Consider the following 12,677-nt stretch of genomic DNA (forward strand, 5'->3'; position numbering starts at 1 on the left):
CGCAGCCCCAGGTGGACAGTGATGAGAGTAATGAGTCTTGGCTGGATCCACGCCAGCATTGCAGAGATAAGCGTGCGCAACAGAAGAAAAGGTGTGCCCGAGATTAGGCTGAGTCACTGGACCACAACCCACAGGGTATAAAAGGGAGCGTGGTGGCCAGTCAAGCCTTGTGACGAACAAAGCTGAAAGCTTCCATGCCATTCTGCATTGCCGGACTTTTGGCTATAGACTTTGCTGGATTATCTCTGGACTTGATTGACTCCGTAATTATTGAGCTGTTTCTTTTGATGTACCAGGAGTGGGGAGAAGTTATCTCTCCTCTTTGTAAATAATAAACTCTTGGCAGGCAGCCACTAGGTTGCTGCCAAGTTCCGTTATCATAAGGAAAAGGATTTTGTCGGCTGGTTTGGTTTTTAACTCTTGGACGTCTGTTGGTGTGTGTGCATGTGGGACGGGGACAGAACATGTACGCGCAACAGCTCCCCATGTGCACCCCTCCCCTGCGCATGTGCACACGACCCCGTGCATGCACACATGACCCCTGTGTGTACCCCACACCTAGCATGCACTCGCATCTCCCGCATGTGCCCCATCTCCTGCGCATGCACGGCAGAGACCCACAAACCAGCTGGCTGGCGCACACGCATCCACGGCAGAGCTAAGCTGGTGTGACCTCTCACGTGCCCAAAGAGAGGGCTCTGTGTGCCACCTGTGGCACACATGTCATAGGTTCACCATCACGGTCCTAGAGGATGCCCTTCCCGTGTGGCATTCTCTACAATTTGAGTGCGAGGTCCCTGAGGTAGATTACAATGGTTTGGATGGGATTCAACTCAAGGTGGTTATGAAGCTTGTTTCTGATGTCCCCTTGGCTCTTCTTGGATTGGAATTTGGGGGTGGCAGAGAGGGGGACTTGTGCCTCGTTCAGCTCAGATAGGGAAGCATCACACTCAAGAACCACAACTAAGAAGGTACCACAGATCTACAATGGATTCACGGTTGAGCTCAGATAGCTAGGAGGAACCAGACAATTGGCCAATCAAAGAAGACAAGAGCAGAGGAAGAAGTAAATTGGCAACAAGAGAAGAGCCCTTGTTTCTGATGTCCCCTTGGCTCTTCTTGGATTGGAATTTGGGGGTGGCAGAGAGGAGGGCCCTTCCCCACTGCCTCAGTGACCTGCAACTCGTTTCGTTGTTTCATTGTTTTGCTTCCAGGGATTCATTTCTGGTACCAGAAATGGCCTCAGCTGGTGGCTGGAAAGAATGAAATTGAGTCAGCCCCATCATGGAAAAAATTAAGAACTCTGAATTTATTCATTAGAACTTCAATTTACATGATTTTAGGTCTTCATTTCCCATGCTGGCAGAAGGTACTTTTGTGTGCCATTCTTCTGCTTGGCGCGAGGACCTCCCATCCGTTGGCCAACATAAAAGCTTTCCACCTTTCATGTCTCATTGCTGGTCTCATTTATGGTGGCAATCATGAATCGCATAACTTTGATGGCAAGACAATTGTCCCCGGGCTCTTTCTCATCAATCAATCAAACACTCCATGATCTGGATTTGTGCCTCGTTCAGCTCAGATAGGGAAGCAATCACACTCGAGAACCACAACTAAGAAGGTACCACAGATCTACAATGGATTCACGGTTGAGCTCAGGCAGCTAGGAAGAGCCAGAGAACTGGCCAATCAAAGAAGACAAGAGCAGAGGAAGAAGTAAACTGGCAACAAGAGAAGAGCCGCAGCTGATGGTGGCATCACGAGAAGCATAGACGGTGCGGCCATTCAAAAGCTGCAAAGGACGGAAGTTGTTGATCATTTTTTGCGGTGTCCCAGCTGAACTTTTGAAGTACGTGGTGTCCACAAATATATTCAGCTAAAACAAAGGGAAAGAGAGGAAGAGAACAGAAGAAGTGCTCTACAACCAGCCCAATATTTCTATATTCGATTTATTCGATTTGTGGTCAGCCATCTTTTTTTTTTTTTAATATTTTGATCATACATTTTCCTTTATTTTACATCGCATTTCCAGCTTTGCAACGACAGCGTACTGTCTATATCGATCCTTTTTAAGTATAGATAGTATTATACACCCTGAGTAAAACCATTATTCTCATAGTCATACAATATGGTCTCTTTTAAATACATAATGTTGTACGTCATCGTTATAAACATTATTTTCATAGTTGTACCAAAACACTCTATATATATATCATATATGTTTTAATCGATAATCACGTACAGTCTGATAGTACTGTTGCTTACGCTTTATGAAAGGTAAAAATTCCCCTCGCACATATGTGCTAGTCGTTCCCAACTCTAGGGGGCGGTGCTCATCTCCATTTCAAAGCCGAAGAGCCAGCACTCTCCGAAGACGTCTCCGTGGTCATGTGGCCGGCATGACTCAATGCCAAAGGCGCACGGAATGCTGTTCCCTTCCCACCAAAGGTGGTCCCTATTTTCCTACTTGCCTTTTTTACCTGCTTTTGAACTGCTAGGCTGGCAGAAGCTGGGACAAGTCACGGGAGCTCACCCCGTTACGCGGCACTAGGGATTCGAACCGCTGAACTGCCAACCTTTCACTCGACAAGCTCAGCATCTTAGCCACTGAGCCACTGCGTCCCGTACGGTATATATTCTTATATACAGTATATCTATATAACTGTACCTATTTCTATTTTGTTGATCTTCTTTCGTTATTAAGTTACTAATCTCTCCACCTGTTATCTAACCATTTGTACAATACGTCCCATATTAAGTAATACTCTGATTCCTCTTTGTCTTTAAGTTCCATCGTTAACCTGTCCAATTTGGCACATTCTAATATTTTCTTTATTACCTTTTTGTCTATACTATGTTTCCCCGAAAATAAGACCCTGTCTTACATTTTTTTTGAACCCTGAAATAAGCGCTTGGCTTTATTGCCATGCGCTCAAAAGCCCAATAGGGCTTATTATCAGGCGATGTCTTATTTTGGGAAAAACAGGATAGGTATACTTTCGTTTTTCCAATTTTGTGCATATGTGATTCAAGCTGCTATTATTACATGTAACATTAAGTATATGATTCTTTGATTTATATTTCCCAGGTAATATATTATTTATATTTCCCAGGTAATATCAGCCATCTTGACAACAATGAAAGGTGGACAATTGTCGTTGGGAATGGAAAAGACCAGCTTCGGATGTGAGGATGGTGGGGAGGGGTTGGTTTTACCTGAGATCTGCTGATTGGGATCTGCTCTTCAAATACTGTCCAGATGACCGCTTCATCACAGTTTGGTGTGGTGAGAGATCCTTTGTACCGGTAATATTTGGACAATGAAGCTAAGCTGGGGAGAAGATTGCTCAAAGAAAAGGTGGACGCCATGTCAACGTATTCTCCTAGGCAAAAAGGATAACCATGATTGGGTACCAGAGAAGAAGAAGGATTGGTGCAGGATAAGATGAAAGGAAGTTAACACAGTTCTGTGACAGACACTCAGTAGTATAAGGTAAAGGGAAACGTTCCCTTCGCACATATGTGCTAGTCGTTCCCAACTCTAGGGGGCAGTGCTCATCTCCGTTTCAAAGCCGAGGAGCCAGCACTGTCCGAAGACATCTCCGTGGTCATGTGGCCAGCATGACTCGATGCCAAAGATGCATGGAACGCTGTTCCCTTCCCACCAAAGGTGGTCCCTATTTTTCTACTTGCATTCTTTTTACATGCTTTCGAACTGCTAGGGACAAGTAACGGGAGCTCACTCCGTTACGTGGCACTAGGGATTCGAACCGCTGAACTGCCGACCTTTCGATCAACAAGCTCAGCATCTTAGCCGCTGAGCCATCGCGCCCCCTCTCAGTAGTATATTCTCATTCAAAGGAAGTATTCAAGATGTGATGTTCTCACTTCAGAATCTCTGAAGGCGTTGAGGGCTTCCAATTGATTTGGCCACCCAATAGGGCTACAGCTCATCAGGTTACTAAAGGACTCGCAGCAACCATTTTGAGCTAGGAATTGGGGTCCCCATCGCCGTCCCCTTCAGAAATCTACAGTATATCTTACTCAGTTCGTAAAACCTAGTTTTCAGAACACGCAGGAGCACCAATAATCATGTGTTTCATGAAAGCAGCTGCATCTTACTCCAGGCCTGCGTGGCTGCAGTTGAAGCCTCCCCACAGCATCGATGCATTCCAGGAAAAAGACACAGCTGCTTTAATGAGTCATAGACGAAAGAAGCATTCTTCTTCCAGGGCATGGGTAAGACACTCACCTGCACGAGAGATATTTCTCAGGCTGGCAACGACGGTGTTGTAATTAGTGTTGTCGGTGTCTGCTATCTGCATGACAATGAGAAGAAGATAGCTCTATAACCTGCAAAGTAGCCTAAGGTAGAAAAAGTAGATGGATGTCTATTGTCCTCTACAGAGGACAATCCGTTATCTGAAAGGCTGTCTTTTTTCTAACTCTGGTTTAAGTAATAACAACAACAAAACATAAAAGAAATAGATAGACAGACAGACAGACAGACAGACAGACAGACAGATAGATAGATAGATAGATGGGTAGGTGGGTAGGTGGGTAGGTGGATGGAAGAATGGATGGATGGATGGATGGATGGATGGATGGATGGATGGATGGATCAATGGGTGGATGGATCAATGGGTGGATGGATCAATGGGTAGATGGGTAGCTAGATATAGGTAAATAGGTAAATAGATATAGGAATTTAGATAGATGATAGAGATATAGAGATATAGATAGATAGATAGATAGATAGATAGATAGATAGATAGACAGACAAAGATAGATAGATAGATAGATAGATAGATAGATAGATAGATAGATAGATAGATAGATAGATAGATAGATAGATAGATATAGATGATATAGATATAGGTATAGATATAGATATAGATATAGATATAGATATAGATATAGATATAGATATAGATATAGATATAGACAGGGGTGAAATCCAAAGATTCTGACAAGTTCTGGAGAATCGGTAGTGGAAATTTTGAGCAGTTCAGAGAACCGATAGCGGAAATTTTGAGTAGCTAGGAGAACCGGCAAATACCACCTCTGGCTGGCCCCAGAGTGGGGTGGGAAATTTTGCAATATCCTTCCCCCAGGAGTGGGGAGGGAATGGAGATTTTGTAGTACCCTTCCCTTATCACACCCACCAAGCCATGCCCACAGAACCAGTAGTAAAAAAAATTGGATTTCACCACTGGATAGAGATAGAGATAGAGATAGAGATAGAGATAGAGATAGAGATAGAGATAGAGAGATAGAGATGATAGAGATGATAGAGATAGAGATAGAGATGATAGAGATAGAGATAGAGAGATAGAGATGATAGAGATACAGATAGAGATAGAGATAGAGATAGAGGTAGAGGTAGAGAGATAGAGATAGAGATAGAGATAGAGATAGAGATAGAGATAGAGATAGAGATAGAGATAGAGATAGAGATAGAGATAGAGATGATAGAGATAGAGATAGAGATAGAGATAGATAACTTGTTTCGTTGTTTTATATATATATAACAACAAAACAAGCAATACTTGAAGCTGTCCACCCAAGGTAGCAACAGCTGGACATCACATTAAAATTGATCCAAAGAATCCGAATCCTTTATTAAACCCAATCAAAAGAAATGTGGGATACTTGGTACTCTGAGCTTGGTTGTTTGCTTGCAGGCCTCATTATCCAGGGAGCAAGCCCACATTCGCTAGCACTCATAACGTCACCTAGTTGGGTGATGAAACGTCTCTGAGCAAGCCACCAGAGAGCACCAAGGCTCCCACAGTTCAATCCTGACCTTCTACTCTAATCAAAGAAATTCAAGATGAATCATGCTTCTCTGATTCATGTTGTGTCATTAGGGCTTAGCAGCTAGGAAGGAAGGAGGAATCTAAAGGGAAAAAACCCTGAAAAAGTTATTGTCACAGCCTACAGAAGCCAAGAGTGAAGGAACTGCACCCCAAAGCTTCGGAAGCTTCATACCAAGAAATGGTATTCAGCCGGTTCGGATCGGTTCACCCAAACTGGTAGCAGAAATCGCAGGTGAGCCCGCTCCGGCTCTATGCCATCCTGTTTAGGCCTGTTTTTGAGGCCGGGTGCTGTTGTGGCCCACCAGTGGCCTGCGCAGATCGTGGCTGATCCCGACGACGAGGAGGCTGGTGTGGTGTCGCGCTGGCAGCCTCCACAGCCAGCGCTCACGTCGGACAGCAAGGAGGCCGAAGAGGATGCCAGAGGCAGAGACTCAACCAGGGCCTTCAGAACCTCCAGAGGCTCCTTCCAGTGGAGAGAGCGAAGTGGAGGAGCCTCTCCTCAATGCTCGGGCACGCAGGGCTGCCAAAAGGCAGGAGTGGCTACTCAGGAGGAGGAGGTCTACTCAAGAGTAGAGCTTGAGGATAATTGGCCACTCCCTTAGCCTATTTAAGTCGCACACAGCTAGTGCTTTCTTGCTAGAAACAACGTCTCATTACTACAGAGCATCTTGGAGAGCAAGCGACTTCTCATATCTGGTTTTCTGGGCTGGTTGTCAACCTTTGTCAGACTTTGTTCTTAATAACTTTGATAAGGACCCTTTGCACGGGAAGCCTGCATTCTTGAAAGGGGTTTGATTGGAATTAAACAGTGTTTGCGAAGCTTGGTGTGTGTCACATTCTCTGGGAATCCGAAGCTGGGGCAGAACAGGCGCATGCACGGAAGGCAGGTGCGCACACAAACCGGTAGTAACATAATATGAAACCCACCACCGCTCATAGCGTCAACTTTTTCATGACAACACTTTGATATAACAGCAATTAGATTTTGGGGGGCCGTACCTTGAACAGGAAACTCAGAACAGCAAGTCCGTTTGGATGTTGCTTAGCTTCGTTGACAGTTTTGTATCTGATGTTCATGTGTACAATGTGTAGCTGTGAAGAAACAACAGAAGGATCGGTCGTCTTTCTCTATCATTTCAACTTCTCCTCCATTAATTCCCGTCTCCCTGTTGTCTTTGTATTTTTTGGCTATTTATTTCGTCAAGCATGTATTAGATTACATATATAAGTATAGACATACTTATGAATACATGAGATGGATACAAATAAAAGGGAACATCACGACAGGGATGGTAGGCACGTTCAGGGGTGGGTTGCCCCCGGTTCGGACCGGTTCGCAAGAACCGGTAGTAAAATTGGCGGGAGGCTCCGCCCACTAACCTGGATGTCATCATAGGCGATCTGCGCATGCAGGCACGATGTTGCCCCCAATAATCCGGGTCCTCATTTTACCAACCTTGGAAGGATGGAAGGCTGAGCCAACCTTGAGCCAGTTAGGATCAAACTCCTGGCAGTGGGCAGAGTTAGCCTGCAATTCTGCATTCTAACCACTCTGAGATGAATAGTATAGTGTAGTGTAGTGTAGTGTAGTGTAGTGTAGTGTAGTGTAGTGTAGGGTAGGGTAGGGTAGGGTAGGGTAGGGTAGGGTAGGGTAGGGTAGGGTAGAGTAGAGTAGAACAGAACAGAACAGAACAGAACAGAACAGAACAGAACAGAATAGAATAGAATAGAATAGAATAGAATAGGAAACTAGACTTATATACCACTTCACGATGCTTTACAGCCCTCTCTAAGCAGTTCATAGAATCAGCATATCGCCCCCAACAATCTGGGTCCCCATATTATGGGTTTAATGTGCTCTAATTTTATAGTTCTCAAGACGATGCTATTTTAAGTGGTCGTAGCCACATTAGTTCCACAATACAATTTGAAGACAGCATTGATTCTGGATCGAAGTCCTACGTCGGCGCTATAAAGGGACATGTCATGAGAAAAGCAATTAATGCATTTGATAAAATAATTCACGTCGAACTGGAACAGCTGGCTCTAGCCCTTTTCCCCAAATATCAAAAGAAGGGCAAGGAAAAGACGCCGTGAAATTTGAAAGCTGATTTGTAAAATCATGACCGGAGAGGGCAATTCCTGAACTCTGCAAAGGTCGTGGAAAGTTCTGAAAAGCAATAATACCCAGCCAATTCTCCAGCTCCTTACTTGACGGTTAAAATACATAAAATGAAATGACAGAGGACTCGAGGTCAACCTGAACTGCTCTTTGATGTCCTTTGATGTCCACGCCATGATGAAGCGTAGGATTGTGTCTGGTGAAGTGGACCAAAAAGGAGGTGCCTCTCGGCAAAGCCTTAATTGCTACTTTCTTTGAAATACAGACAAGTGATTGAGGGAGGGGTGGATTGCTGATGGCATGCTGTTTAATTGGGGGGGGGGTTGTTCTCTTTGAACAAGCATCCAGGAGATGTTTACACCCCCGTCCCTCTTTCAGATTAAGAAAATGAAGCCGTTCTTGGAAACGAGCTTGAAGAAAATTGTGCTGATGACTTTTTTACTTTCTGGACATTTTTTTCCCCCTTTGTTGTTGTTGTGAGCAAAAGTGGACTGGCCTGTGTGGAAACCACACAACCGTCATCTCATAAAGAAGGGTGGGGGAATTGCTGGTATTCTATCAATCAGAGTAGAGAAGAAGAGATCAATAGATGATTGATAGACGATATATAGAAGATAGACAGATGATAGAGATAGATAGGGAGAGAGAGAGAGAGACAGAGAGAGGGAGAGAGGGAGAGAGGGAGGGAGGGAGAGAGAGAGGGAGAGAGAGAGAAGGAGAGAGAGGGAGGGAGAGAGGGGAGAGATAAATGATAGATAGATAGATAGATAGATAGATAGATAGATAGATAGATAGATAGATAGATAGATAGATAGATAGATAGATGGATGGATGGATGGATGGATGGATGGATGGATGGATGGATGGATGGATGGATGGATTGGATTGGATTGGATAGGTTAGGATAGGATAGGATTGGATTGGATAGGTTAGGATAGGATAGGATAGGATAGGATAGGATAGGATAGGATAGGATAGGATAGGATAGAGAGATAGAGAGATAGAGAGATAGAGAGATGATAGAGAGAGGAATGATAGATGATAGATCAATTGAAGGTAGGTAGGTAGGTAGGTAGGTAGGTAGGTAGGTAGGTAGGTAGGTAGGTAGGTAGATAGATAGATAGATAGATAGATAGATAGATAGATAGATAGATAGATAGATAGATAGATAGATAGATAGATAGATAGAGACAGGAATGGTAGATGATAAATAAACTAAACTAAACTAAATAAATTGAAGATAGATAGATAGATAGATAGATAGATAGATAGATAGATAGATAGATAGATAGATAGATAGAGAGAGAGAGAGAGAGAGAGAGAGATAGATAGATAGATAGATAGATAGATAGATAGATAGATAGATGATAGATGGATAGGATAGGAGAGAGAGAAAGATGATAGAGACAGGAATGATAGATGATAGATCAATTGATGGTAGATAGATAGATAGATAGATAGATAGATAGATAGATAGATAGATAGATAGATAGATAGATAGATAGATAGATAGATAAATAGACAGACAGACAGACAGACAGACAGACAGACAGATGTGTGTGTGTGTGTGAGAGAGAGAGAGAGATGTAGAGATAAAGAGATGGGAGAGATGGGAAAGAAGGGGAGAGAAAGAGAGAGATGGGGGAGAGAGAGATGACTGGAACAACAGATAGATACCTATAAGACTTATTCACCAAAATGCAATTGTACTTTGCACTAGCTCATTTAACCATAAACAGCACAGTATCTTCTCCTCCTTCTCCTTCTCTCCCTCTCCCTCCCCCGTCACTTTATTCCTATCCATTCCCCATCCTTTAATGAGCACCACCATCCAAAAAAACCAAGCCATGTCATACCAGGTGCTTTTCAGCATAGTTTCACAGCTGCGCCTGAACGACTGCAGAACCTGCTATCAAAACCAGGCGCTCCACTTACTTCCATGGGATACTGTATCCCATCAATGTAGTGCTCCGAGCCATTCCTCTTGAGGTCGCCCCAATGGAAGTGGAATTGCAAGGCCCGGTAGGTGTCCCTCAGTCCTCCTCTGGTGATGTTGATTTGTTCCGCAGCAGATGCTCCATCCAAGATCATTTTGACTACAGGGAAAGTCAACTTGTAAACCCAGTTTCAGAAACAAAGAAGGACCAGTCTATCAATCTGGGATGCTAACCAAGTGTTGTGACTCCGACCCCCGAGGCCGACTTATCGGAGGGAGAAGGATCCAAACATGAAGGAGAGGAGTTGGCCAGGCCTCCCCCTCCAGGACCCTCCTCTCTGGCAATGCCTCAGGTGTCTCCCGAAGGAGAAGAGATTGGCCAGGAGCCAGGTATCTCCTCGCAGTCGGACAGTGAAGGAGATAAGTCTTGGCTGGATCCACGCCAGCGTCGGAGAGACAAGCGCACGCAGCAGAAAAGGAGGCGTGTCGGAGATTAAGCTGAGTCACTGGACCACACCCCACAGGGGATAAAAGGGGGTGAGGTGGCCATTCAGACTCTGTGACGGACAAAACTAACTACTAGCGAGTCACATTGTATCTTTGAAACAACGTTATCTGCCTTGGATTTAATACGGACTGGACTTGACAATTCTTGAACTGTGTGTATCTTGTTTGGGTTTATCTGACGGAGGAACAACCCCTCCCTCTATGAGTAAAGTTCTTGGCAAGCAGCTACTGGGTTGCTGCCAATCCTCTTATCGAAAGAATTTGTTGTCTGCCAGTTTTATTTAACCCCTGGCTATCTGTTTGTGTGCGTGTGTGAGACGGGGACAGAACACCAAGCTTCCCCACCACTTCCAGCCTTCTGGGAGGAGAAATATTAGAGGAGCTAATAAATCGGAAATCTGGCTGTGCCAGATAATAGATGGCAAGGACAGGAGAGATTGAATGATCATCAAACCTGTAGGAGATGACCAGGTTGAGCCCAAAGGAGGGGCCAAATGTGTCATAAGTCATGAATCCCTGCACGCCCATAAGAGAACTCACCCACAGCTCACCTTGAATGCCTTTCCTATCTCCCATATTATTATTATTATCTTTTAATTCATTAAACGTGTTTATTTACATCTCGTTCGCCAAACCAGTAGTTGCAAGGACTGGCTGACTCCACCCACCTCACCCCTCCCAGGAATCTCCATGCAGCCCGTTTTGGATGCCAGGTAAGTGCAGTGCCTGCGCGGAGATTCTGGGATGGCAAAAAATGGGCCTCCCGGAAGTTCCGGAAGTCTGGAAACAGGGCAGAAAACCGGTTGCTAAAATTTTTGAATCCCACCCCTGGATTCAAGATTTGGTAAACATCTGCGGAAAAAAGTCCCAGCTTCCTTGGCTCACCTTCATCGCCATTGTTCACTAGTCTCCATCTGCCTGGAGGTGCCTGGTCGTAGCCTTCAAACAGAATTTCATCCAAGCTCCGGTCGCGTCGTACTTTTCTCCGATCGATGTTAATGGGCGACTGGATCTGTCCCCCGCATCCTGAGGTGATCTCCTTCCAGTGAGAAGGACCTAAAGAGACCAGAAGAACGTTGCAGACCTACGACTTCGCCCATGGCGGCTGAGAACAGCTTGCCTTGATTTTTTTTTAAATTTATATTCCACCTTGATTATTTTTTATAAATAATCCAAGGTGATGAGAATACCTAATACTTAGAAAAGGGACTTAGGATAACAGAGTTGGAAGGGACCTTGAGGTCTTCTAGTCCCCCTGCCCAGGCAGGAAACTCTACACCACTTCAGACAAATGGTTATCCAACATCTTCTTAAAAATGTCCAGTGTTGGAGCATCCACAACTTCTGGAGGCAAGTTGTTCCACTTATTAATTGTTCTAAGTGTCAGGAAATTTCTCCTTAGTTCTAAGTTGCTTCTCTCCTTGATGAGTTTCCACCCATCGCTTCTTGTCCTGCCTTCAGGTGCTTTGGAGAATAGCTTGACTCCCTCTTCTTTGTGGCAACCCCTGAGATATTGGAAGACTGCTATCATGTCTTCCCTAGTCCTTCTTTTCATCAGACTAAGGTAAAGGTAAAGGTTCCCCTCGCACATATATGCTAATCATTCCTGACTCCAGGGGGCGGTGCTCATCTCTGTTTCTAAGCCGAAGAGCCAGCGCTGTCCAAAGACGTCTCCGTGGTCATGTGGCCAGCATGACTGAATGTCAAAGGTGCACAGAATGCTGTTACCTTCCCACCAAAGGTGGTCCCTATTTTTCTACTTGCATTTTTTACATGCTTTCGAACTGCTAGGTTGGCAGAAGCTGGGACAAGTCACAGGAGCTCACTCCTGTAATACAGTGCTAGAGATTCGAACTGCTGGGATGAGAGGGAAGGGAAGGGAAGAGAAGAAAAGAGGAGAGGGGTGGAGAGGAGAGGAGAAGGGAAGGGAAGGGAAGGGAAGGGAAGGGAAGGGAAGGGAAGGGAAGGGAAGAGAAGAGAAGAGAAGAGAAGAGAAGAGAAGAGAAGAGAAGAGAAGAGAAGAGAAGAGAAGAGAAGAGAAGAGAAGAGAAGAGAAGAGAAGAGAAGAGAAAGAAGAGTACAGTTGAAAAGGACCTTAGAAGTCTTCTAGGCCAGCCCCCTGTTCAAGCAGGAGAACCTATACCATTTCAGATAAGTGACTGTCCAGTCTCTTCTTAAAAACCTCCAGTGATGAAGCATCCACAACTTCTGGAGGCAAGTCGTTCCACTGATTAATTGTCCTACCTGTCAGGAAATTTCTCCTTAGTTCTACAGTAGATTGGTCCTCTCCTTT

General features: G+C 44.7%; 1 protein-coding gene across 3 annotated transcripts in view; it reads right to left on the bottom strand.

The window, feature by feature from the left end:
• Positions 1 to 12,677, bottom strand: part of LOC132709596 (carbonic anhydrase 15-like) — a 108,409-nt gene that overhangs the window by 83,319 nt on the left and 12,413 nt on the right. For 2 of the 3 annotated variants that reach the window (XM_087880203.1, XM_087880204.1), the window contains exons 3-7: positions 11,270 to 11,440; positions 9,877 to 10,037; positions 6,819 to 6,911; positions 4,253 to 4,319; positions 3,217 to 3,383 (exon numbers count right to left, since the gene is read on the bottom strand). In XM_087880203.1, the coding sequence (XP_087736329.1) occupies positions 3,217 to 3,383; positions 4,253 to 4,319; positions 6,819 to 6,911; positions 9,877 to 10,037; positions 11,270 to 11,440 (659 nt within the window). Of the gene's footprint in view, positions 1 to 1,282; positions 1,877 to 3,216; positions 3,384 to 4,252; positions 4,320 to 6,818; positions 6,912 to 9,876; positions 10,038 to 11,269; positions 11,441 to 12,677 lie in introns of those variants that run through there. The other variant, XM_060683775.2, reaches the window with a different exon arrangement.

The sequence above is a fragment of the Pantherophis guttatus genome, chromosome 17 (assembly GCF_059756535.1).
Source record: "Pantherophis guttatus breed Tessera chromosome 17, ASM5975653v1, whole genome shotgun sequence".
NCBI classification, from domain to species: Eukaryota; Metazoa; Chordata; class Lepidosauria; order Squamata; family Colubridae; genus Pantherophis; species Pantherophis guttatus.